The sequence below is a fragment of the Crocuta crocuta genome, unplaced genomic scaffold (assembly GCF_008692635.1).
Source record: "Crocuta crocuta isolate KB4526 unplaced genomic scaffold, BGI_CrCroc_1.0 scaffold84, whole genome shotgun sequence".
Taxonomy (NCBI): domain Eukaryota; kingdom Metazoa; phylum Chordata; class Mammalia; order Carnivora; family Hyaenidae; genus Crocuta; species Crocuta crocuta.
Genome location: NW_027530213.1, coordinates 1,999,945 through 2,024,094, shown reverse-complemented (window position 1 = coordinate 2,024,094; position 24,150 = coordinate 1,999,945). Strand labels below are relative to the sequence as shown.

At 48.5% G+C, this 24,150-nt stretch overlaps 1 protein-coding gene across 1 annotated transcript; it reads left to right on the top strand.

Annotated features, from left to right (window-relative positions):
- The first annotated feature begins 83 nt into the window (after window positions 1–83).
- ETS2 (ETS proto-oncogene 2, transcription factor) lies at window positions 84–18,440 on the top strand. Its single transcript, XM_077765440.1, has 10 exons — window positions 84–105; window positions 3,207–3,278; window positions 5,847–5,958; window positions 7,560–7,679; window positions 8,048–8,248; window positions 10,216–10,299; window positions 11,274–11,495; window positions 12,636–12,899; window positions 15,173–15,291; window positions 16,033–18,440. Exons 2-10 carry the CDS (start codon window positions 3,207–3,209, stop codon window positions 16,246–16,248), a joined length of 1,410 nt encoding a protein of 469 aa, XP_077621566.1. The 5' UTR covers window positions 84–105; the 3' UTR covers window positions 16,249–18,440.
- Window positions 18,441–24,150: the final 5,710 nt, after the last annotated feature.

Here is a 24,150-nt window from a genome sequence, read left to right as displayed (position 1 = left end):
CGGCACTTCTGGCTCTGGCCCTGGGTGCCGGGAGGCGAGCGTGGGAGCCGGTCGGAACCGCGGGTGTGGGTGCGCAGGGCCGCCTCTATTTTCGCGTTCTTAAAGGTATTTTGAATGAAAGGTTACCGTTCGTGCGTGTGTGGGTTGTTTGCTTTGGTTTGGTTTCAAGCCCAGGAGACTTTTTAAATATTGGCCTCTTGAATTCAGTTTCAAGGGAGCTTAAACTGGTAGTGGGATGTGCTGCTTATTTAGAAAGTAAGGAAGTGAGCAGTCAGCCCCCTTTCGAGATAGAGGCAATTTATTGTAATTCACCGCTAAGAGATTATATTTATCCTGGACAATGGAAACGCCTGTGCGCTATCGGCCTGTCCACACCACCTCCCATCAGGGAGATAAATCTCTAAGTTAAGGTTTATTAAAATTCTGAGTAATATCGAGTATAGTTATAGTGAGCGCCCTGGGCCCTGCAGGGAAATATTCACTCATTTCTGGGATTAGTCATCCCCCTCTCTCTCTAAATTGATAACTTTCAAAAGAAACAGCAAAGCAGCCTTCAGAAGTAGCCTATGGGTTTGTTTTGGCTTTTGTCCTGCAAATTTACTTCAATACAGAAATACAGACCTGTGCTCTGATCTTGTTCCAGTAAGGGTACTGTCCTGAGGCAAATTCCTCTTTGTTTTAAAATTTTATTCTCAGTTCTTAATTTCTGCCTCCCCCCCCCCCACTTTTTCTGTTCGAAAGCAGCCATCAATAGGGCAAAAGGGACCTAAATTTGAAATTGATCAAGGTGAAGAAACTTGACCTGTGTTGCCCCTTAAGGAGCCTTGTGGAGTAAAATAAATGAACTTAACTTTCATTAGCTCTGTGTGTGCCTGGAAGAATTGGAGGGATGCATTGATTCTACGTGGTTCTTACAGAACAAATGAAAAGCTGCACAACTAAGAGAATTCTATTCTGTAGCTGATAATTAGAGCTTTTTATGTGGGGCCAGGAGGCTGCCTTTTTTCCTGATATGTGTACCCCAAAACCAGGCGTGCCTTTTCCATCGCCTTCCATACCAATTCTCTTGCCCAACCCTAGAGGCTGAAAAGAATGGACAATAAAGTCAGCAAGTTGTCTGCACACCAGGCTTCGCAAAAGTGCTCGGCCCAGTGGGCTCAGGAGGGATAGATAATTGTTAACGGTTGAGATGCCTTCTCATTTGGGTCTTCTGTGTGAGGTCTGTTGCTGTAATCAACAGGTAACAGGATTTAGTTTAGATAAATAACCTAAAGCTCTGAGTGAAGGAGCCTTTCCCTTGGTAAAGGGTAGCGAGCAGGGACCTGGTCTTAATAATCATGTGCTCCCTCGGCTCTGTAGTGACGGGGTGGGAAAGGCCCAGGCCTCAATCATTCGGGGTACCCACCTGTGGAGGAGCTGCACTGGAACCCATCTGGACCCTAGTCCTGCTGTAGCTGTGTGATCTGGGGCAAGCCATCCGAGGTCTCTGGGCTGTGTGGTCCCTCAGTCTGGGCTTAGCCCCTGTGAGTCGGACTGTGTCAGGGCGGGGATCATGAGTAGTGAATATTGATTCTTGAGTGCCTGAGCCATAAGTGGAGATTCGGAGCCAGTGTGGCCCACATTTGATCTGGGACTATCCTTCCTCTGCTCCCTTCTCCCCCATAGGACTATTAATTTATTGTCCGTGTTTTCCAGCCTTCCCTGGCCACCATGATAGTTACGCGCCCTCCGAGGGTTTTAACAGCCCTCTGGGGTGTCTCTGGCCTCCTCTGTGGCATAGACGTCTCCTCCCACGCTACCTCTCTAGCCCAGGGTGTGTGTGTGTGTGTGTGTGTGTGTGTATGTATGTGTGTGTGTTTGTTTGTATCTAATAGCTGGGAGGTCTGAGGTCTGGTTTAGCCATAATGTTGATGGTAAGAGGAAACAAAGTACAAACTCAAAGTAGTCACGGGGAATTGTCCTCCTCTCCACCTCCAATAAGACCTATCAATTGCACAACACTTTAATTACTCAGAGTTCCTGGCTGTAACAGGTGGGAGCACCCCGGGGAGATTGTGGGGGCGGACAATTAGGGGTGCCCNAATGAGTTTTAGTTACTCCGCATTTTTATCTGCCTCTCTGGTGGCCTTATCTCGGTACTTTTCCCGCCTATTATAGAACCTAACCCCGCCAATTATAGGCTAGGGCTCCAATAAGTTTTCAGCCTACATCACCGTCCCATTGCAAGCCACGTAAGCAACTATACATTTTCTTACAGCTGCGTTAAATATCATCAAGTAAATGAAGTCAATTTCAGTATGTTTCTGTTCACTCACTATCTTCAGAATAGAATAGAAACATGCAGTCAGTCCACAGTCATTACTGAGGTGCTCTGCTCTTTTCTTAAAACCTTCGGAATCTCGTGCGTTTCACACGCAGGGCTCATCCTAGCCCATCCAAGCTGTGTGCCCAGCACTCGGCGGCCACGTGGGGCCGGTGGCTAGCACACGGGTCAAGGCAGGCCTGCCTGGGAAGGCCCAGACGCTGTCAAGGCCAGTTAGAACCGATGCATGCCCAGCTTTACTTCCCCTCGGAGAAATGCACTGCTGAGCAACACACACAGCAGGCACATTATGAGTTTGCGTGGCCCACACAGGAGGATCTGGGGTTTTGGCCTGAAGAAATGGTTCGGGAACCTTTTATGTCCTACCTGGGAGTTCTCCCTCGTAGCTTAGGAAGGAGAAAGAGCCTCCTAGGCTCCTTCTAGCATGCTGACCTGGGTCTCGGTCCCCCAGAGCCGAGCTGCCTGGGGTGGGAGCAGGGGCTTGCCCTGAGTCCCCAGGTGGAGCTGACTGCCTTGTGGACTTGACAGTGAAACGCAGCTTACTCCACCTTGTACTGTATTCCTTGCTCAGCTCCTCAAGCCCGGCTCCCTCGAGAGCCCCTAACCAGCCAGCCAGAAAGTCCCTTTATCTGTGTGCTTGTATCTAAGGGGAATTCAGTGGAGAATTGGCATTATTATTTAATTACTTAAATAGCATACCCTTTGTGAGAAGGGCCTCTTAAGTAAGAACTGGCATCCGTTTTGAATGACCTGTTGTACTGGAGATGGTGACAGACTCCACCAGCCTTAGGGTTGACCTAGGCAAAAAAGACTTAATAAAAATATGATGATTTGTTGCCCCTGTGAGTCTTTATTTATTTCTTTTTCTTTTTTTTTTTTTAAGATGAATGATTTTGGAATCAAGAACATGGACCAGGTAGCCCCTGTGTCTAACAGTTACAGAGGGACCCTCAAGGTGAGTGAGCCAAGACTTAATGTATAGTTTTTTTAAAAAAAAATTGGAAAAGTCAATCTCTAGGAGAAAAAACAATGCGCTGGGTCCCAGAAGGCTGGCTGGAGCCCCGGCCTGTTAATATACAGGCTGTGTGACTCTCGATTGTTTGTTTAACCTCTCTGAGCCTCAGTTTTCTAGTCTATAAAATGGGTATCCTGGTGCTTGTTTCTACTTGTCTTCCAAGATAGGAAACCATTCCATCTGGAGATGGTGAGGCCTTTCTGGTTTATTTCTGAGACTCCTGCCGGGTGAAAAAGCTTGTGGTTCTCAGGGGGACAGCACGGGAAAAGCTGTGTGTCCTGGAGTTCTGTTCACCTGTGTATGTCCTGGGGTGATGGGCTGGTTGTTTAAGAACTGACCAGGGAAGAGCGGAGAGGAGGAAGACCAGCATTCCTGCAGAGGGCTCCTTCCTTCCGAAGGGTCTGTGCCCAAGGGGCTGCCCACAGCCTGCTCTCTCGGCCACAGACAGCGCGCCGGCTTCCCCAAAGCAAAACACAGATGAGAGATGCAGGGGGCTTTTCTGGGGCCCGAGAGCCAAATTTCACGTAGCTTCTCCCTCTGTTCCTTTTAGGAACATTGTTAAGTAGCACGAACTGACAATTTCCCATTTGCTTTCTTCAAACATGACCGTGAGATCTGATTGGTTTTTCTCGGCCTAGTGTAGTAACATCTTTCAAAGCAGTGATTTTTGATTGGTCCCCGCCGGGCTTAGTGTCTCATGCAACGGTGTATCTCTGTCCTGTTACAGTTTCATTTGTGTGTCCTTAGGAGGTGATTTGTCCCCAAGAGACCCCAACAGCCAAAAATGGGCACAGGCTTTTCTTGCGTTATTAGGAAGGTCAGGAAACTTCACGCCAGTGAGTTTTGTTTGATTTGGTCAGATGTTTTCCGCGTGGCAGAAGCCGTGTGAGAAATTGCGGTGTTTAGTTTGAAACCACACCCCTAGAAAGGAGAATTCTTCCAGAAGTTAAAAGAACCTGATGATGCCCCTGTGATTTCTGGGTTCGGAGAAGAAACAGTTGTTGCTGAAATTGATGTGTTGAAATACCCAGTGGGAATTTGTATTGTCTTTTGTCTTCCTGAGTTTAAAAAAAGAACTTCAGCCAGGAAAGGAAAGGCATTTCTTGGTCACCTGGGGAAATGCTAGTGGGAAATAAAAAAAGAAATTGATTGGCTATTTCACCGAAATTGGTCCTGCGATAAAGTAGTTTCTAAATCCAGATGCGGATTTCGAACTTACTTGATTGTAAGTAAGAAAAACCCTTAGGTTTCTGGCAGTCAGACATTAGAGCCTCGGGTTTGGGGGGGCTGGGCGCTAACATCGTTGGGACATCACTGCCCTGAGTGTTGTAGGCGGCGTCCCAACTTCTGCCTGCCCTCTTACGTAATGCGTCATTCATTGTTCCTCATTTCTAAAAAGAAAGCACACAAACCGATTTTATTTGTAAATGTGTTGCACATTTTTTAAATTGATGATTCAACAGATGGTTCATTGTATTACACATAACATGGGTTTTCCAGTTTATGTTGGAAAAATATTACCATCTTTTACGTTGTTCCTCAGCAAGTCAGGCAGTGATGAATCAAGGCTCTATCTGTTACTTATAAACGAGTCTTCCATTAAAGGCTACTTCTTTCATAACTGTTAGATGAAATTATCTTAGATCGACACAGTGCGGTTTATCTCTCTCTGTGTCTCTTCTTTCCCCTAAGCTGCAGATAGTTGAACTTGAAACCTTTTTCCTTTGGAAATCTTTCCCCTTAGTAGATGAGGTGGGGTAGGGGTCTTTTCAAACCCTTCACTTTTATAAAAGTAAGCCTTAAGGTGGTTTTTCATATCTATTACTATTTTCTGAATCATTGGAGTTGATGAGGGGGAAAAACTAGTTTCAGTTAAAGTGTTTCATGGTTACACATAAAACTAAATGCTTCCACAAGTAAAGTAATTTATTCCACTCTTTGTTTCTCCGTCTTCATTCAGTCATTTGCCTTCCTTCTAACTGCAGTGAGCTAACACTGTCCTGCTGAGGGTAGTTACTGCTTTGGTGCCCCGTCTGACTGAATTCCCTTCTGATGTAGCAGAGGGCCTGGGTCTTTGGACCAGTTGGGTCTCTCAGTCCCATCCAACTTCCTTCTAAAGTTCCATCCTTTTTAGGTTTGTTTACTTAGCTTCTTTGAAATTGAAGTTAATTTTTTTCTTGATTGAAAATTTTTCTTTATTGAAATTGAAGAACTTTTCAACTTCTTTGAAGTTGAAATTAATTAAGCCGTTAAAAATAGAATTCCTGGATATCCTGACTCTGTGAGGTCAATGAAATGATCCAGAATAAAATAGAACTCTTACCATGACTTTGACCGTCTCAGAAGTCTGGCTGGGGAGTGCTGTGAATGGTCCATTCCATTCATGGCTTCATAATTGCCAGTTTCATCGAGCTACATTGGGGAAGATTACCCGTGGACCGTTTTTAAAACAGGTAACTCAGTGGGTTGAAATAAGAATTTCAGTGTTCTTTTCCCTCTGTTTTCCAGCGCCAGCCAGCTTTTGACACCTTTGATGGGTCCCTGTTTGCTGTTTTCCCCTCTCTAAATGAAGAGCAAACACTCCAGGAAGTACCCACAGGCTTGGATTCAATTTCTCATGGTAATTGACAAAGTGTGCCCGATTTCCTGTAGTTCAGTTACTGAAGAGGTGACCATTCCAAAGCGGCAGGGGTTGGTACCTTGATTCTTTAGTTTGCAAAGTCCGTGCCTCTGGACCAGGCAGAAGACAGTTTTTTTCCTTCCTTATGAACATGCTGGCCCTGATGTCTTCCACAGCGAGAGCAAATGCCCTGCTGGGACCAGCTTGTAGGGCAGCCCCAGAGATTTCCACTGGGATGTTTGCAACACTGTAGCAAGCCTGAGCCTCATCTCCAAGGCGCATCTGCAAAGCCCACTATTAAAATGCGCCCCAACTTCTCTTTCTGGGGTCTCCTCATTAATCAGATCATCCACCCCACCCCGGAGTCTTGGGGCAACAAATTATACTTGCTAATATTCGCCTGTATGTATTTATTCCTGTAGTTGTTAACGCCATGGTTTATTATTGTTAAAGGGAAAGCAGTCGGATACTGCCTGTACCATTCCTGGGATAGGGTTATTAGTTGGAAACTTTCCAAAGAATACTTTGTCAGATGAAGTAGGTGCTGGAAAATACAGAAAATTAATTAAATTAAAACACAGATGCTTGCAGAAGTGTACCGTCATGCACCAGTCATTTATCATTCGTGAAATTGCTGAAGGAATCCGGAAAAGATTGGTTTTCAATAAAAATTGCTGGTCCGCCGACATTATGGGGGCTAAATACCATGTGTTCACATAACACCAGAAGGCCCTTTGTCTGCTGCTTAGTTTAATGGAAGTAACTTCAAATTGTACATTTACAGGGGGTGCCTGGGTGGGCTCAGTCGGTTAAGCGTCCGACTTCGGCTCAAGTCATGATCTCACAGCTCGTGAGTTTGAGCTCCACGTCGAGCTCTGTGCTGACAGCTCAGAGCCCGGAGCTGCTTGGGATTCTGTGTCTCCCTCTCTCTGCCCCTCCCCCACTCACGCTCTGTCTCTCTCTCCTTCAAAAATAAACAAACATTGAAAACCTTTTAAAAAAAGAATGACAGATTGTACACTTACAGTCCCTTAAAACCTTTGACCAAAACCACACACTGTCCTTCATTCTCTGAAAATTTTAAAAGAAGTTTAGGTAGAAATTTCACCTTAAGGATAACAGCAAAATAATTTGCAAAATATAATAAAACTTGTATTTTATTTTCTTTTTTTTTATTTATTTATTTCTAGGAGAGAGAGAGAGAGACAGCGTGAGCAGGGGAGGGTCAGAGAGAGAGGGAGTCACAGACTGAAACAGGCTCCAGGCTCTGAGCTGGCAGCCAGCACAGAGCCCGACGCGGGGCTCGAACCCACGAACCGCGGGATCATGACCTAAGTGAAAGGCGGACGCTTAACCGACTAAGCCACCCAGGCGCCCCTGTATTTTATTTTCGATATGTTTTTTATAAGCGTAGCTATGAGACATCTATTTTTTGAATTTCTGCCCCCCCTCCAAAATTTTTGGTAATATTTATACTCTGTTAAGGAATTATGTCAAGGTTTGAGATCAAAATTGTTGTAACTAGCAAGATTTCTCCCCTATATTCAGTATCTGGTATTGCCAGCTTCAAGTCCTTATGTCTCCGTGGGGTTTCTTTCTAGATGCGTCCACCTGTGAATTGCCTCTGTTAACGCCGTGCAGCAAGGCCGTAATGAGTCAAGCCTTAAAAGCTACCTTCAGTGGCTTCAAGAAGGAGCAGCGCCGTCTTGGCATCCCAAAGAGTAAGGGCCCCTCTTTCCAGTACTTTCTCTGAGTCTGGACTGTACTAGAAGAATGAACCTGACCGTCACAGCTTGGGGTGACTGCTCGTTTCTTCCCAAGCACCTGGCAGCGCAGCGGGGATATATGTACAACCTGAGCCGGCGTTTATTTCACGCCACTTAACCAATGACCCTTTAATTGAGACACACTCTTGTTAGTGTCTTAGAAGTTACCTGGGTGTCTTTGTGCCCTGCCTGCTCTCTCGCACACATCAGGACTTTGTGGGCAGATCAGGAGCAACTCTGATCTCACCGCCTCCTTCCGTTCTCTCCCGTGTGTGTGTGTGTGTGTGTGTGTGTGTGTCTTTCCTTGCCCTCCCCCTGGGCAGACCCCTGGCTGTGGACTGAGCAGCAGGTATGCCAGTGGCTTCTCTGGGCCACCAATGAGTTCAGCCTGGTGAACGTCAATCTCCAGAGGTTCGGCATGAATGGCCACGTGCTGTGCAACCTGGGCAAGGAGCGCTTTCTGGAGCTGGCACCCGACTTCGTGGGCGACATTCTCTGGGAGCATCTGGAGCAGATGATCAAAGGTACCGGCAGGGGACTGGGCTCCTGCTCGTAGAGGAGAGCCTCGGCACGGAAGAGAGATTGGGGGCCGGGGATCGGTGCTCTGTAAGCCTATGGTCGGGTTTCAGATATGTAAATTGCCTGAAAATGTCATCAGAGTGAGTCGAATGTGTGGCAGGGATTATAGGTTTTTTAATCCACTGAAGAGTGTCTGTGTGTGTGTGTGTGTGTGTGGCATCAAGTATAGCCACAAGGCAGTGACCTGAGTCACTAACTTGTTGACTGAGGTCAGACAGCATGTGTCAGAGGAGTGCGTGCTGGCTCAGAAATGGAGGCCCATGAGAATTCCCAGGTCTGGGGCTCACCCTAGAGAACCCAAAGAAGTAAGTTGCCGTCGGGGAAAGGGAGTCTTTATTCAGACACACTCTGTGGATTTTACCGTAAATTTTCCTAAGACCAAATGGAATCCAACAATGAGAATTTCTTTCGGTTTTATCTATTTCAATAAATGCAGAAGTGATCGGTATATATTTACGCACTGACATGTTCTGCAGAAACTGGCCATTGGACAAAAGAGCTCTCATCATATAGAAAGTCTTTTTTCTTTTTAAGTTTTTAACGGTTTGTTTATATTTGAGAGAGACAGAGCATGAGTGGGGGAGGGGCAGAGAGGGAGGGAGACACAGAATCCGAAGCAGGCTGCAGGCTCTGAGCTGTCAGCACAGAGCCTGACACGGGACTCGAACTTACAGACCACAAGATCATGACCTGAGTTGAAGTCGGACGCTTAACTGACTGAGCCACTCAAGTGCCTCTAAAAAGTCCTGATTTAGCCCTTATAAGAGTGTTGGCAGCCATGTTAAAAATACATCGAGTTAAAAAGAAGAAAAACAATGATAGGAAGGGATCAAGTTAAAATACAAGAAAGTCAGTTCGTTGGTAGAGTTCGGAGAAAGAGTCCTCATTCCCTTGGTTTTAAACACAATTTCTACACCTTTTTCAGACTCAGAGTCTTTGAAAGACCTTAGGTTTCAGCCACCATTTCTTTTCAGCTGTGGCTTCTGGGGGCCGAGGAAACTTATTTGTGAAGGACCCCAAATCCTCCCTGAACTTGGCCAAGGTCTGATTTGACAAGTTTCTGGTGAATCTGTTCGCCGGTGGGGGAGTGGGGTCTGTCTTGCCATTACTCAGGGTGTGAGTCTGTGTGGTTCGGTGTGTTTGTAGGGAGCAAGCACACAGAGAAGGCTAACCACCTTTTCCTTTTCAAAGTTCCCAGGCACGGGGCCCCCGTCCCTGGCCCCCCAGAGCGCTGCAGGCCTCTGTCTGTATGATGCGCACTTTGCCCTGGAGAAACTTCTAGGGGGTGGAAGCCTTGAATCATAGCCTCAGCAGGGCAGGAACCGTGTCCACTTGACGAATCCACCGTCTTCCCAGCCCCTGGGACAGATGGTACTTCATAAATATTTAACTGTCTCTTGACGGCAGGATGAATTAAATTCACAGTCTAGGTACTTAGAACGATGCGGTAGAACATTTAATTTGGCCAGGGACAGCATTCATTTTGGAAAACTCATTCTGGTTATTAGAAAACGTGTTGCTATCTCTGGCTTTTTTAAAAAGACCAAATGATGCAGAGAACCGTCTGATTAAATGTGGAGCGTAGGGGCGGCTGGGCGGCTCGGGCGGCTGAGTGCCCGACTTCGGCTCAGGTCACTATCTCGCGGTTTGGGAGTTCAGGTCCCGCATCGGGCTGTCTGCCATCAGCACAAAGCCCACTTCGGATCCTCTGTTCCCCTCTCTCCGTGCCCCTCCCCCACTCACACTCTCTGTGTCTCTCTCAAAAATAAATTTTAAAGAATCTTCTTAAAAACTTTAAAGCGTGAAGCATAAATGCATTTCGTCACTCTAAAGTAACCATATGACAGACATTTAGGAATAAACGTTTTTAACCTCGATTCGCAATCCTAAGCCTCCTGTGTCTGTTTTTCAGAAAACCAAGAAAAAACAGAAGATCAGTATGAAGAAAACTCACACCTCAACTCGGTTCCTCATTGGATTAATAGCAATTCACTAGGTCAGTCCCGTCGATTTTTGCGCTAAACACCTTGGTTTTAACCTTTTCTATTCAATTTGGACTCTTCCTCCCCCACACCACCAAAACAGTAAATAAAAATAAAAATAAATTTGGGCCCCCAAGGACACAGTCTAGGCCTGTACTGTCCCCATGCGGTGACTACACATGGCTCTCGAGCTGCTGAGCTCTGGATACGTGGCTGGTCCACAGTGAGACGTGCGGTGGATAATGCACACTCACGATGATCCGTGGTAAAACTGAGTCAGATAAAAGATGAAAATTCATTTCACCTGTTTCTTTTCAGTTTGTCATTGCGGCTACTGGAAAAGCTAAGGTTGCCTGAGTGGCTGGCATTATCTTTGCTCGGCCAGTGCTCTTGAAGGCAGCCCCCAGAGCCCGGGGCAGAGTGAGGTGGACTGACCACTGTGGTCGGCCCTGGCATAATCGGGCAGAGGTGACTGACAGGCGTGGGAAGCGTGTAGAAGGCAATTCTAAATTGGCTCTGAACTGTGGAGTTCAAAGAAGTGTCCCTGGAGTTCGGGTCTTTCCTTCTGGTCACTGACACTGATGAGTGTGGGTTATAGGTGGTCCCCCGCCCAGCCAGCAGAGGGAGGGGACGTCCCCTCGCAAGGCACACACTGAGCGGCAAGTCCCTTACTCCCTCTGAGCCTTAGAAGCTGAAAGAGCCAGTGACCTCTGCCATCCGGAGGCAGGATGAAAGCGTCTGATAAACCAGAGCCGGAGAAATGCTCACATCGAGGCATCGCGTCTCGGTCTAGGGAATTCTGGGAAAGGGCTTATCGGCTGAGAGCTTATGGGCTCTGGAGCTCTTGCCAAAGCCCACTTTCCACCACCGTTGGGCGGAGGGTTAGAGCGCACGGAACCGGTTGTGCTTGATTCGGTTCGAGGGCATAGAGGGTCCGTGGGGACCGCGCGCTCCTGCCTAACGGCCCTGCGGTCCCGTTGTGTGCCAGGCTTCGGCGTGGAGCAGGCAGCGTACGGCGTGCAGACACAGAGCTTCCCCAAAGGCAGCCTCCTGGACGTGTGTCCGTCATCCTCCGCACCCAGCACGCTGGGTTCTGAGCAGGAGCTTCAGATGCTCCCCAAGTCCCGACTCAACACCGTCAGCGTCAGTTACTGCCCCGTCAGCCAGGACTTCCCGGGCGGCAACTTGAACCTGCTCGCCGGCGGTTCCGGTAAGTCTGAGCTCCAGGGTCTCCCCCAGTAAGGCTGCTGGCTTGGTTCGGAGAGTCAGACAGCGAGGGGCTTTCTTAAGCAGCGTGGCCTGCGTTCAGCCACTGGAGGAGGGTAGAGGCCTCCTCTGTGTCCCAGGCGGCCATCAGGCACTGTTGCAGGTGACAGATGGGCCCCTCACACGTCCACTCCCGCTGTGTTTCATGCTCTGAGCTGGGCACGGCGGGCACTGAGTAAACCAAACATAGTCCCTGCTCCCGCAGCTGGATTCCTCCACCCAGTGGGATATTTTGGGAGAAAACGTAGGAATAAGACCGATTTCCTTTCATGGAGATGCATGCGTATAAACGCACCACCCTCGGCTTGTACCGCCGGCTGACTGTTTACATATATGCCCCTGAGTAACAGCCACCCTGATGCAGATAGAGAAGCTTCCAGCCTTCCGTCACATCCCTTCCAGTCAGTACCATCCACACAGCAAGAGGAAACCCATTGTCCTGACTTTGTCATCGTGGATTAGATTTTCCTGTCCGTGAGCTTGATAGAAATGGAATCGCTCTGTTTTCTTGTGCCTGCCTTTGGCTCCTTGTTATGTCTAAGACCCATCCCTGTGGTTGGATGTGGCAGACGCTGTCCTTTTCTTCTTTCATTTTTTTAAGAGAAGACAGAGTAAGAGCGGGGGAGGGGCAGAGAGAGAGGGAGACACAGAATCCGAAGCAGGCTCCAGGCTCTGAGCTGTCAGCACAGAGGCCAGCGTGAGGCTTGAACCCACGAACCACGAGATTATGACCTGAGCTGAAGTTGGATGCTTAACCACCTGAGCCGCCCAGGCGCCCCACAGTGGTCCTTTTCGTTGCTGTGTAATATTCCAGCCCACAAAGCTGCACTTGGTCCAGCCACGACTGCTGGCGGATGCTGGGATGCCGAGGTTGTACAGCGTGTCAGTCATCAGGACTGAGCGCCTCGGTGTGAGCTTTGCCAGCAGTCCGCGATGCTGCACCAGCAGGCCTGGGGCGGGGCGGGGGCGGCGTCCGTGCTATGCAAAGCTCCAGACCAGCCTGAGGTCCCTCGCTGCTGGGGGTAGCACCAGACGGTCCCCTGGCCCGGAGGAGTCAGCGTCTGCGCCCGGTTGTCTTTGCCAGGAAAGCCCCAGGACCGCGACTCCCCCGAGAGTGGCAGGGACAGCTTCGAGAGCTCGGACTCCCTGCTGCAATCCTGGAACAGCCAGTCGTCCTTGCTGGACGTGCAGCGGGTGCCTTCCTTCGAGAGCTTCGAGGATGACTGCAGCCAGTCGGTGTGCCTCAGCAAGCCGACCATGTCCTTCAAGGACTACATCCAGGAACGGAGTGACCCGGTGGAGCAGGGCAAACCAGTCATACCTGCGGCAGTGCTGGCCGGCTTCACAGGTGAGCATGTCACGCGGGTCACCTCCCCGGACCCCTCCCGGCCACAGCGCTGCATTATTTATCAAGGGTGTTGCTCCTTGGAGCACATTAGATTCACACCCTGAGTCTCGTGCATGGCCGGCCATCATCCCGAGTTGGGCAAGCTGCATCCCTGATCTCTAAAAAAGCCCACGTCACAGGAATTTGCGCCCCCCGCCCCAGCTCCGTGGCAAGGATGCACGTCCAGGGGCGGCTACCCCACCTGGGCTGTGCTGGGCCGGCTGGAGGGAAGGTGGTGCGGGGCGCACGGGCCTGTGGAGGCCTCCGCTCTGACTCACCCCTCCAGGAATGCCAAAGAATGTCAGCCGGCCCGGGGAGGGACAGCAGAGCCGGCCTTCAGAAACACAGGGGCTGTTTACCTTTTCGTGCTTCTAAAATCCATCTTATTTTTAAGATTTGGGCAAGAGCTATTTTAGGCAAGGGCTAAATATTAAAGCTGTTTTTAGAAGCAGATATTTCCAGTACTTGAGCAAACATACCAAGATTTTTTTTTCATTTTTTTTTCATTGCTTCATAGGCCCTTCAGTGTGTGTGGGTTTGTTTTGTTTTTTTTTCCCTCATACTTTGACCATATGGAGCCACTGGATTAAAAAAAAATACCTACTTGAAAAAATCTAATAGGTTAAAATAAGAATACAGAAGGATCCTTTTTTTTTCTTCCTGTCATCTTAAACATCCACAAAATAGGCTTGATAAGAAAATAAACAAGCCATGGTGTTGGTGTTTTTCATTTTAAGATTAGTTACCATCTGCTGACTGTCAGCTCGGTGTGGTTAACTAGACGTGTATATAGTTGGTGATCCTTGGGACAGCCCAGCACAGGTGAGGACATTAACCTATTTTATAGTTGGGGCTGTTGGCTCAGAGGTAGATAGCTTTCCAGGCACACAGGTAACCTGGTCGTGTCTGTTTCCAGAACTCCTGCCCTTTGTGTTTTATAGCCTTATTGATGATGGCCATGGGGTCTTGAGGAACAGCTCTTTGATGGGTGTGTGATTCAGGGCAAGGCATCTAGCGTCTGAGCTACACCTCATTTTTCAAATAGTGTTACAGGGCACCTAGGTGGCTCAGTTGGTTAAGCTTCTGACTTTAGCTCAGGTCATGATTCACGGTTCATGGGTTCAAGCCCCGTGTCCAGCTCTGCGCTGACAGCTCAGAGCCTGGAGCCTCCTTCAGATTCTGTGTCTTTCTTTCCCTCTCTACCCCTCCCCCACCCATGCTCTTCCTCTCTCAAAAATAAATTAAGAACAACATAAAAAAATTGAAAATGAATAAATAAAAAGAGGGTTACAGGGACGCCTGGGTACCTCAGTCCATTAAGGTCCCCCCAACTCTTGGTTTCAGCTCAGGTCATGATCTCACAGTTTGTGAGTTCGAGCCCTGCTTCAGGCTCTGTGCTAACCGTGTGGAACCTGCTTTTGATTCTCTTTCTCCCTGTCTCTCTGCCCCTATCCCACTCACTCCATCTGTCTCAAAATAAGTAAACTTCAAAAAAATAAATAGTATTACAGCGATAACCCTCGTCACAAGGTGATGGTTCTAAATATTATCCAGAAAAGGTATATGAAAGGCAAAGCATCCCTCACCAGGGTTGGTGAGGCAGTGGATACAACCCCAAGCGTCCAAGTCACTGTTGAGTAAACTGAGTCCTGGATTAAGCAATTTACCCACCGTCATTCAAGTCGGGAAGGCTGCCTCGTGGGATTCCATGAGTGACGTGCCTCATTCTGTGGCGAAACGCCCCTTCAGCCACCCCCGCCCCTGTCCTGCTGGGTGGCTCTAGAAATAAACCCTGAAACTTATTACATAAGGAACAATTAAACAGGATAAGGAATTTTTTTTTCAAGATTTTATTTTTAAGTAATCTCTGCACCCAATATGGGGCTCAAACTCACAGCCCTGAGGTCAAGAGTCGCACGCTCCACTGACTGAGCTAGACTTGCGCCCTCAAGATGAGGAATTTTCATGTCAAGAGTCAGTAGCTCTGAATTTTTCTTTTTAGAAAGACCAACCTTGGCAACCTAGGGCCCAGTGACCCCTTTTTTCTGGTGTGGGAGGCAGAGAAGGCCTCACCTTCGGTGCCATTAAAGTGTCCCCACACTGGGAAGTGGGTCTTCATGTTGGCTCCCTGTCTGGAGGTGGGTCTCACCTTCCTCCGCCTGCATCTTTGGAAGGACGAAAGCCTTGCCGAACTTTAAATCTATAAAAGCATGTATCCCGCCCCTTTCCCACAGGAAGCGGACCTATTCAGCTGTGGCAGTTTCTTCTGGAATTGCTCTCGGACAAATCCTGCCAGCCCTTCATCAGCTGGACTGGGGACGGATGGGAGTTCAAGCTTGCTGACCCCGATGAGGTATGGCCAAGGCTGGGAAGTCCCATCTCTGGGCTGTAAGATTTCCCCACTCGGGGCTCCTAAATTCATTGTCTGGGCCCACGGAAGGTTCACGGCTACAAACGAGAGTGGTTCTAGAGTCCCGTGGGTATGCACACGGGCACCGGGCAGGCTTCTTCGTCTTGCTGTCTCCTCCGATAAAAAGGCACGAGCGGTAAACTGAGGGTCCCTCCTGAACCACCTGAAAACACTGTGGGGCATTTGCCTTTTCCCCACTGGCGGGAAGCAGGCCCCCAGCAGCCCCGTGCTGGTCGTCTGGGCTCTGCCCAGTGGCGGATCAGCTGAGCTGGGCAGAGCTGCGCCAGCCCCCCTGCAGGAGGAGGCGGAGGGCAGATCCAGACCCTCCCCTGCAGGCCGGTGTTAGAGAAGCCCGTGATCTCTGGCAGCAGTCGAGTGCAAAGAAACACCGAGGAATGCATGCTGTCACGTGGCTCCGAGCCGCACCCGGCAGCTGTTGGCTGTGGTACTTGGAATAGGAACCCAGGAGGTGGGGGGCGCAGCGTTTCCCTTGCATCAGGGCCGCCTGACCGTGAACCGTGTGCTTCAGGCTGCACGAGGCGGCACTGCGGATGGGGGCCCTCCTTCCATCCTCAGGGCATGGTGCCCCGGCACGTGCACTGAAACAGAGCACACCTCCCTTCCCCCAGGGCTCCTGTGGGGTGGTCACGTTCTCNGAAGCCTTCTCACCTGTGTCCGCTGCAGGTGGCCCGCCGGTGGGGGAAGAGGAAGAACAAGCCCAAGATGAACTACGAGAAGCTGAGCCGGGGCTTGCGCTACTACTACGACAAGAACATCATCCACAAGACGTCAGGCAAGCGCTACGTGTACCGCTTTGTGTGCGACCTGCAGCACTTGCTGGGCTTCACCCCCGAGGAACTGCACGCCATCCTGGGCGTCCAGCCCGACACGGAGGACTGAGGCCCGTGTGGCCCTGCCCTGAGCCGGCCCCGCCCTCGGGGGCCTCCCCGGGGACCCTGACGGTCGGCCTTGATCGCGTCCGGGAACGTCGCCGAGAAGCAGTGGCCTTATTTCATCCGAAACCGCGGGTTTTCCACCACCAAAAAGCACGGTTTCTCACTTGTAAAGCCTGCTGACTTGGAAGATGCTGTTTCTGATGCTGTTAACGTTAGACCGGCCGAGAAAGAAGCGGCCGGGACTGAGCAGGCTGGGTGATGGGGACGTTCAGGCTTCTGGAGAGTCCCGAAGGAGCGAGCCTGTCTTGGGCACACGCGTTTTGGGGTTTGCTTTTTTTTCCCGGCATTTGCTTTTGGCCTCTGACAGCCAGGAGTCACAAAGGCAGAAGTGGTCCGTTCGGTTCGGAGAGACGGAGGGGGCCGCGCAGGGAGACCGTGGCGCCGTTTCAGAAGCCGGTCTGTATATACAACTGTAATCTTATCGTCATGGTCCAAGTCCTCTAACGGTCCTATTTAACAAAAACTGTATATTGTAATTTAAGATGCTTCTGTAAGCGTATGTGAAACGACGGTGCAGACGCCCGGCATTTACTCCGCTTTCCAAGAGCCCGTGCCGCCTTCTGCGAACACCGCGTCTGCCCGGCCAGACGAAGGAGTTGTAAAGATGTGTATTATTTCCATTTAATATGCCTACAGGTATAAGTTCAAAGAGGGTCAGTCCCTTGGTTGTGTTTTGTTCTGCCCGGATTATTATCCAGCAAGGACTTTGTACATTTGGGAATTTTTATAAAAAACACTTAATGTTATTATCTGGAGGCGCATTTAGCCTCTGCTTTCTCCTTAATTGTAATGTAAAAGCTATAAAGCAGTATTTTTCTTGACAAATGGCATATGTTTTCCATTTCTGTGCATGCCTTTAAATCAGTTTATATGCAAAACTTATTTTATTTTTTAGTTCGACTGTGTTTCCCCAACAACTAACCTCCCCTGACCGACCGTTTCCTTCCCATGCTCCACCTCCGCGCCCCAAATTGTTCTGTATGATTAAAATAAGAATGCTATTTTTGGAAATATGTGGCTCCTTTTCAGAGATTAGGAGGGATTTATATAGCAGCTATTTTTACTGCAGAAGCAGTTCACTGGAAAAAAAATGTAGTTTGTACGAAAGCTTTATTTTTATCTGCACTCCACGTGAAGTTAAACCTATTGTACAGAGCTGAAGGTTGGGGCCGGTGGGGGAGGGGAGGGGGACCTCCTCGAAATCACTTGGTCATGAACGCAACGCCATTTTTCCCGGCCTTACTCACCTGTCGGGCCGCGGGCTGTCTGGACACGATCCTGTTCCTTTCTGCTCGGTGCCCACAGCGGCACAGGTCTTTGTTCTTATTTTCGTGGAAGCTGAATGCCCAGAGGGCACAGAAAATGGGAAGGAGAATCCCTCGGAGGGGTCGACTTGCAGAAAGGTTTTTCTCACGATGGAAACTTTTGTGGTTGATTCGAAGGAGCGCGTAAGTGTGCATGCAGTCAGGACGCTTGTAAATGACCAAGTCGACCTGGTTTCAGAGCCTCACGGGCTTCGCTCGCAATGTGAGAGGCCGCTGGGAGCAGTGGCTGCCGGCCCTGGAGAAGAGTCCATCCACGTAATGAGATCTTAGGTGGTGGAGGCAGCTGGGAAGAGCAATGCCGGAGCTGGGAGACTCAGTCTCAGTACTGGAGCTGGGGGACTCAGTCTCAGTACCGGAACTGGGAGACTCAGTCTCAGTACTGGAGCTGGGGGGCTCAGTCTCAGTACTGGAGCTGGGGGACTCAGTCTCAGTACCGGCTCTGGGGGACTCCATCTCCATGCTCACGTGAGACCGTTTCCAGTGTCTTTGAACACAGGATGTTTTCTCAAGTGGGACATGTTTATTGCTCAGACATCCGTTCATAACATCAGCAGACATGTGACTGGGAACATCCTTCTGCCAAAGGGGATCTTAGTCCTCGGCTCATTTTATATGGGGTTAAACCACGTGAAATTGCCAGTATTTGACTTTTTTAGCTTACAAAGTAGGCAGTTTCGTGTGGTTCAACCTTAGTTACGGAGACCAAAGTCCATTATAAACCTTTGGTGTGGGCAGGAACAGAACCTAACTAGAAAGATTTTGTAACCTGGCCTTTTCTCTCTCAAATAATAAAGTATTTTGTTTATAAACACGCCTCCTGGTAAGGGTCCTCATTCTTCCCACCTTGACAAGGGATGAGGGGAGGTGGCCTGAGGATACTGAGCCCCGCCCGATCCATTGCCCTGTCAGCAGCTTTCCGTCTCTTGAGTGTCTCCTGTCCATTTAACCGATTTTACACACCGGTCACCTAGTAAATCATGACCAAGTCACAACCAACTGTGAGCTCTTCCTGCAGGAATCCCCGGAACGTGTTTGCTTAAAGCAAACAGTTCTTTTAAGAAGGGGTTAGAATGGAAAGATACAGTGTCTTGTCTTTGCCAAGGGGTCGGCAGAGGGGACGGAAGGGATAGTAGAATGCTGATGTGAGGAACATGAGGGTTTCAATCTCATGGACTTTCTCCAGGGGACCTGGCCTTGCTGAGCCAACTGAGGTCGGGATGATGGTCCTGAGACACCTCTTCTCAAGCAAGCTTCAGAGTTAGTGAGGATGGGGCACATGGGTGGCTCAGTCTGTTGAGTATCTGACTCTCAATTGTGGCTCAGGTCATTATCTCACAGTTTGTGAGATCAAACCCAGTGTTGGGCTCTGTGCTGACAGCACAGAGTCTACTTGGGATTCTCTCTCTCTCTGTCTCTCTCTCTGTCTCTGTCTCTCTCTCTCTTTCTCTTGCCAACAAACAAGTGGGTTATAATCAGTGATGTGCTAGAGCTCCCTCACCAAGGGCTGGAGAGAGCAGGTCCCCTCCGAACTTCACATCAATGATGTATTGGTACCTTGAATGTGGTCTTGAAGAGAGTGTCTATACCGTAGAAATCAGCAGACACTACAAATCGGGGTTCCCCTCAAGGCCTCTCAGGGAGCTGGTTGTTAAGCAGTTACCAGAACACCACTCACTGGTCATCAGTGTTCACCGTATTAGAAATTAGAACAAATTTTACAATTCTTTTTTTAAAATAATGTTAACGTTGTTATGAAAAACAACTTTTCCAGAAAAAAGGGAGTATGGCATTGTTTTACATGTTTTCAAATTTCTCTGATGTCTGGTTGAAAAGAAGAGCTGGGTTCTTATATTTTCTTCTTCATTTTGTCTCGTGATATATCTTGAAGGAAATCAGGCCTCACACAGATCTGAAATTGGAACAGAGGAGTATTTGAGAGACGTTTAGGATAATTGTGGATAGTTTATACTAAACCTAACCTGGCAAATGGAAGTTTCTTAAAGGCTCATTGCAGTTGGAATATGAAATCATATCAATAAACTTTCCTATGATTACAATAAATTCCACTGGTCTGTCTTGCACTTTGAATACATCATTTACCCATGTGTGATTTTGTAACATCACACATTAGTCATTGGAAATATATTGCTTCAAGATGTTGACACATTTCAATGTCTAATATCAAACGATCACATTAATTACCATCATCACCAATTTCACCAGGAAAGTACCGGGAATCCATCAGGCTCACAGTGGCAGATGTAAATTTTCAAAAATTCAGATTTTCACTTGAAAATTCAACTTTTATCATTGGCAACAAATAGTCCCTAAGTTTTCTTTGAAATGACAGACTCATTTCATTTACTTGTGAGGAAATGCCTGTCAGATGCCCAAATCAGAATAAACGTAACTTGTCTGTTGTTCTTGCAGGTAAAAATGGCGCCCGTGGACAAAGTGGTTAGTTTAGCTTGCAACTCACAGAAATGAACGAATCCCTTTCGGACAACCAACCTACCTTAGCATGTAGCCATTCTTTGTCTGTACTATCTGTTACCCAGAAGTTAGAAAGATGTGTATTCATTTATTAATAAAAGTACTTTTTACTGCTTTATCAAGGACATTTTTAAATCACACTGGTATTTTTTTTCCTACCAGTACACGGTGAAGAATGCAATGATGCCTGGGACAGTTAATGCTAAGGCCCCAGCAGTTTTACCCACCTTTGCCTTTGCAGAGGATCCCTGAAAGGGTGTCAGAGCCCCACAGACATCCATGGAGCTCACTTTGAGAACCGTTCTGGAAAACAGAGCAGCTCATCCAGAACACAGTGGAACAGGGGCCGGAAGGTGACCAGCAGTCAGGTGAAAACAATTTTCCTTTCTCCCCCCAGATCCAGTGTCCATTCTTCCAATCTTGCCCTTTCATAGCCAGTTTGGATGAGCAGTTTTATGTAAAGCAAAAAGGATTATTTAATGTTCTACATGATAAGGAAAAAGTTCACTCAACCTAAGGCAAAATGGATATTCTCAAAGTCCTCCTACTGTCCTTCACTCTTTGTTCTTTTCCATGTGTCACTTCAATTCTCTCCTTTTTTAAAATTTATTTATTTATTTTGAGGGAGAGAGACAGACAGAAAGCACAAGTGGGGGAGGGGCAGAGAGAAGGAGAGACAGAAGCCCAAGCAGGCTCCACACCATCAGGACAGAGCCCAATATGGGACTCAAACTCACCAATCGTGAGATCATGACCCAAGTCGAGACCAAGAGTTGGACGCTTAACTGACCGTGCCACCCAAATTCCCCTCTAAATCTTTCCTTGATGCCGTACATTTCACATTTTAAATGTTTATTTTTCTTAACATGGTCAAAACCGAGGTCATAAAGAGATGAGGTGCATACGGTCTGTCTCCCAGCTTTTCCACATGGTGGGTAAAGGAGCAAACTTCACTCAGCCACCCCATGTCCTGGTTCTTCCCCATACAGTGGCCCGAGAGGGCCTCAGGTCTGCAAATGGTGAACACTCAAAGCGATAAGGATTCGGAGCCTGAAGGGGCTGCTCTGTTGAGTGTGTGCAGTGCAGTATGTGGGGGCCAGAGAGGATGGAGGGGGAACAGGGTGGGTAGGGAGGGCAGTACCCTGTCTCATCACTTTGGAAACATCAAGCAAGTTGGCAGTAGACTTTTGTCGTGGTTTGGCCCTGCCCTTGGGTTATGGTTCTCACCCAGCTGTTCACTCACGGCTGCATGACCTTGGGCATGTGACTTCATTACACGGTGCCTCAGTTTCCCGTCCATAAAGTGGAGTCACTGGGTGGTTGTGGGTGGGTGAATCTGTCATTNGGGGTGGGGGATCTCCATTTAGGTCATGAGTGAAGCTCTCCAGCAGGGGTCTGCGAAGAAAATACAGCTCCTGGCCGTCATGTCTGTTTTCATAAGAAACCCAGGCGGCAGAGTTCAGCGGTTAAGCTGGTGTTTAATTCAATCAGGACTCAGACTTAGGTCTTCCGTTTCCAGATGCTGTTCTCTTGATAACCACACCGCGTTTTGTTTAAGTCATTACAAATCCTACCCAGGGGCTCCCCCAACCTTCCAGTTCCTCCTTCTGTTCTGTTTTGAACAGAACAATGCACACCCCTTGATTTGAATTTTAAAATTATCCACGAGCCTCCCACCCAAAGGACACACAGTCCTCACACACGTGGCAGCTGGTTTCGGCTAGTTTAGTCTGAGCAGATGTGTGAATCTCCCATAATCTGGGCCAGATGTTGATCTCTCTTTTCTGTAAGAGCTGCACAAAAGGGTGAGGCTCAATGCAGTGAAGGGGGAACCCCCTTATTGTGTAATTCTTTTGAAACTCCTGGGCAGGGTTTGAACATGTGATTCTTCTTGAAATCTGACATTAAGGGAAATACCATTTTTGGTCACAGCTGTGTCATCACACACCTTCACAACTGGAAATGGCATAGCTTTTGTCCAAGTGCTATGAGTAACTGCCCCCTCCTTACCTCCCAAAGTCATATTCAGTGGCAAGATAGCCCAGAATTGCCAAATCTGACCCCCACCAATAGTTTCCATACCTATGGTTTCATGCTTTCCAGATAGCCGGGACTCAACACACATGTGTGTTTGCATGGCATAGTGCCAGAAATGCTGATTCATGGTAGCCCATGGCCCAGATTGGCTGGAGGACGACATGTCCTAGGGACGTTGGGGACAATAAACAGTACAAAGGACATGAGGTCTCAAGCAAGAAGACTGTGCATCAGCTGTGGCCCATCTCCATGTAAAGCTCATGAGAAACACCTTCACCATTTGCTCGTAAACTCCACCACACCAGCTAATGAAGAGGTGATTCTTCATCACAGTACAAATGTGTAATTAACAATGGTGAAATACAGTAGCATTGCATCATCTCTCTGGAATTCTGGGAGGTCAATTTCATTATGTTCATTTTCCAGATGTGGGAACTGAGGCTTGGAGAGGTTAGAGCCCTATGTTCAAACTAGAAGCGACTCTCTGGACTTAGCAGTGGCCTCTGATCTGTGTCATGGCTGTGGCCTCCAGCTTGGGGGTAGTCGAGGCCTCCAGGGCTTGGAACCCAGAGCCACCCCTGCCTCAGCTGAGGGGCTAGACAGGCTCTCGACTCTGTCACCTCACCCGCCCTCCGTCCCAGGCATTGCCATCCGTGGTATAGGAGTTCTTAGCCTTCCCACCCTGGGGGTGAAGCCAGTCTGTCACCTCAAGGACACAGCACCTTGACTGTAGTTCTCAGATCTTGAGCAATCAGACTAGTATTTTCAATCAAATTTACATGAGCCTGGGCTTCTGTTTTCCCAAGCAATGTATGACCCTCACAAGACCCCCGAGGGAAGCTCCAACCGTTTAGTTAACTTTTATTCATTCATTTTTGTATTCGCCCCTCCCCCAACCATTCATTCACAAGCGGCTCTGAAGTGTCAACTCCTGGGAATGTAGAGATCACTGAAAGCCAGATACTCTATGCTTTCCTAGGAGCCACTCAAGTGAAGGAGCCCAGAAGTAGAAGTGGTAAGAGCATGCGAGTTCCATCTAGCACAAAGGCCTGCTGCCAGTGCTACGCTTCCACCGGTGGCTGGACTTTATCCAGTAGCTGTGCATGAGAGCGGTGGCATCGCAATGAGAGGTGACAAGGAATCGACCTTGCTGGGCGCTGGCGTGGGTGTTGGGGGCTCACAAGTTCACTGAAATGTCTCTGCGGTCAGCCCTGCAGGTGGGACTAAGATGATCCTCAGAACACGTATGTGCACACACATACTCATACTTACACGCATCCTCGCACAAACACATGTGTACACTCACACAAGGCACACATTCTCTCACACATGTGTGCACACATTCACTCATGTGCACTCTGCACACGTACATGCACACTCACACTCACACATGCACACACAGCACCCTTTGCTTGCCTCCGTCTCAGTCCCTCTTTCTGATGGTCACCACGTCGCCCCTCTATCAGCTTCCTGGGGAGGCTGTCACACAGTACACACATTGGAAGGCTCAAACAATGTAAACCTACCGTCTCATACTTCTGGGGGACAGAAGTCCCAAAGCAAGGTGTTGGGGGGGCAAGATTCCCTTCGGAGGACTACAGGGGAGAATCTGCTCTGGGCCTCACTCCCTGCCGTGTAGCTGGCTGTCTTCCCTCATGTCTTCACTTTAACTAACTCACTAACTTCTCTCCCCCTGCATCAGGGTCCACATTTCCTCTCCTATGAGGACACAGTCCCATGGGATTAGGACCCATTGCTTGAACTTGATTACCTTTCAAAGGCTCCATTTATAAAAAAGCTCACATTCTTAGGCCCTGGGGGTGAGGACTTCAATACTTGAATTCTGCAAGAACATAGTTCAACCCATAACATCTCCCAACACTAAAGAGGTTAAAATCAGCAGAAGTGAACCTGGGGATGCTGGTTCTGCATGTGAACTTGGGCCAGTTGTAGAGGATGCTACAAATTCAAGGGCAACTATTACAATTTTT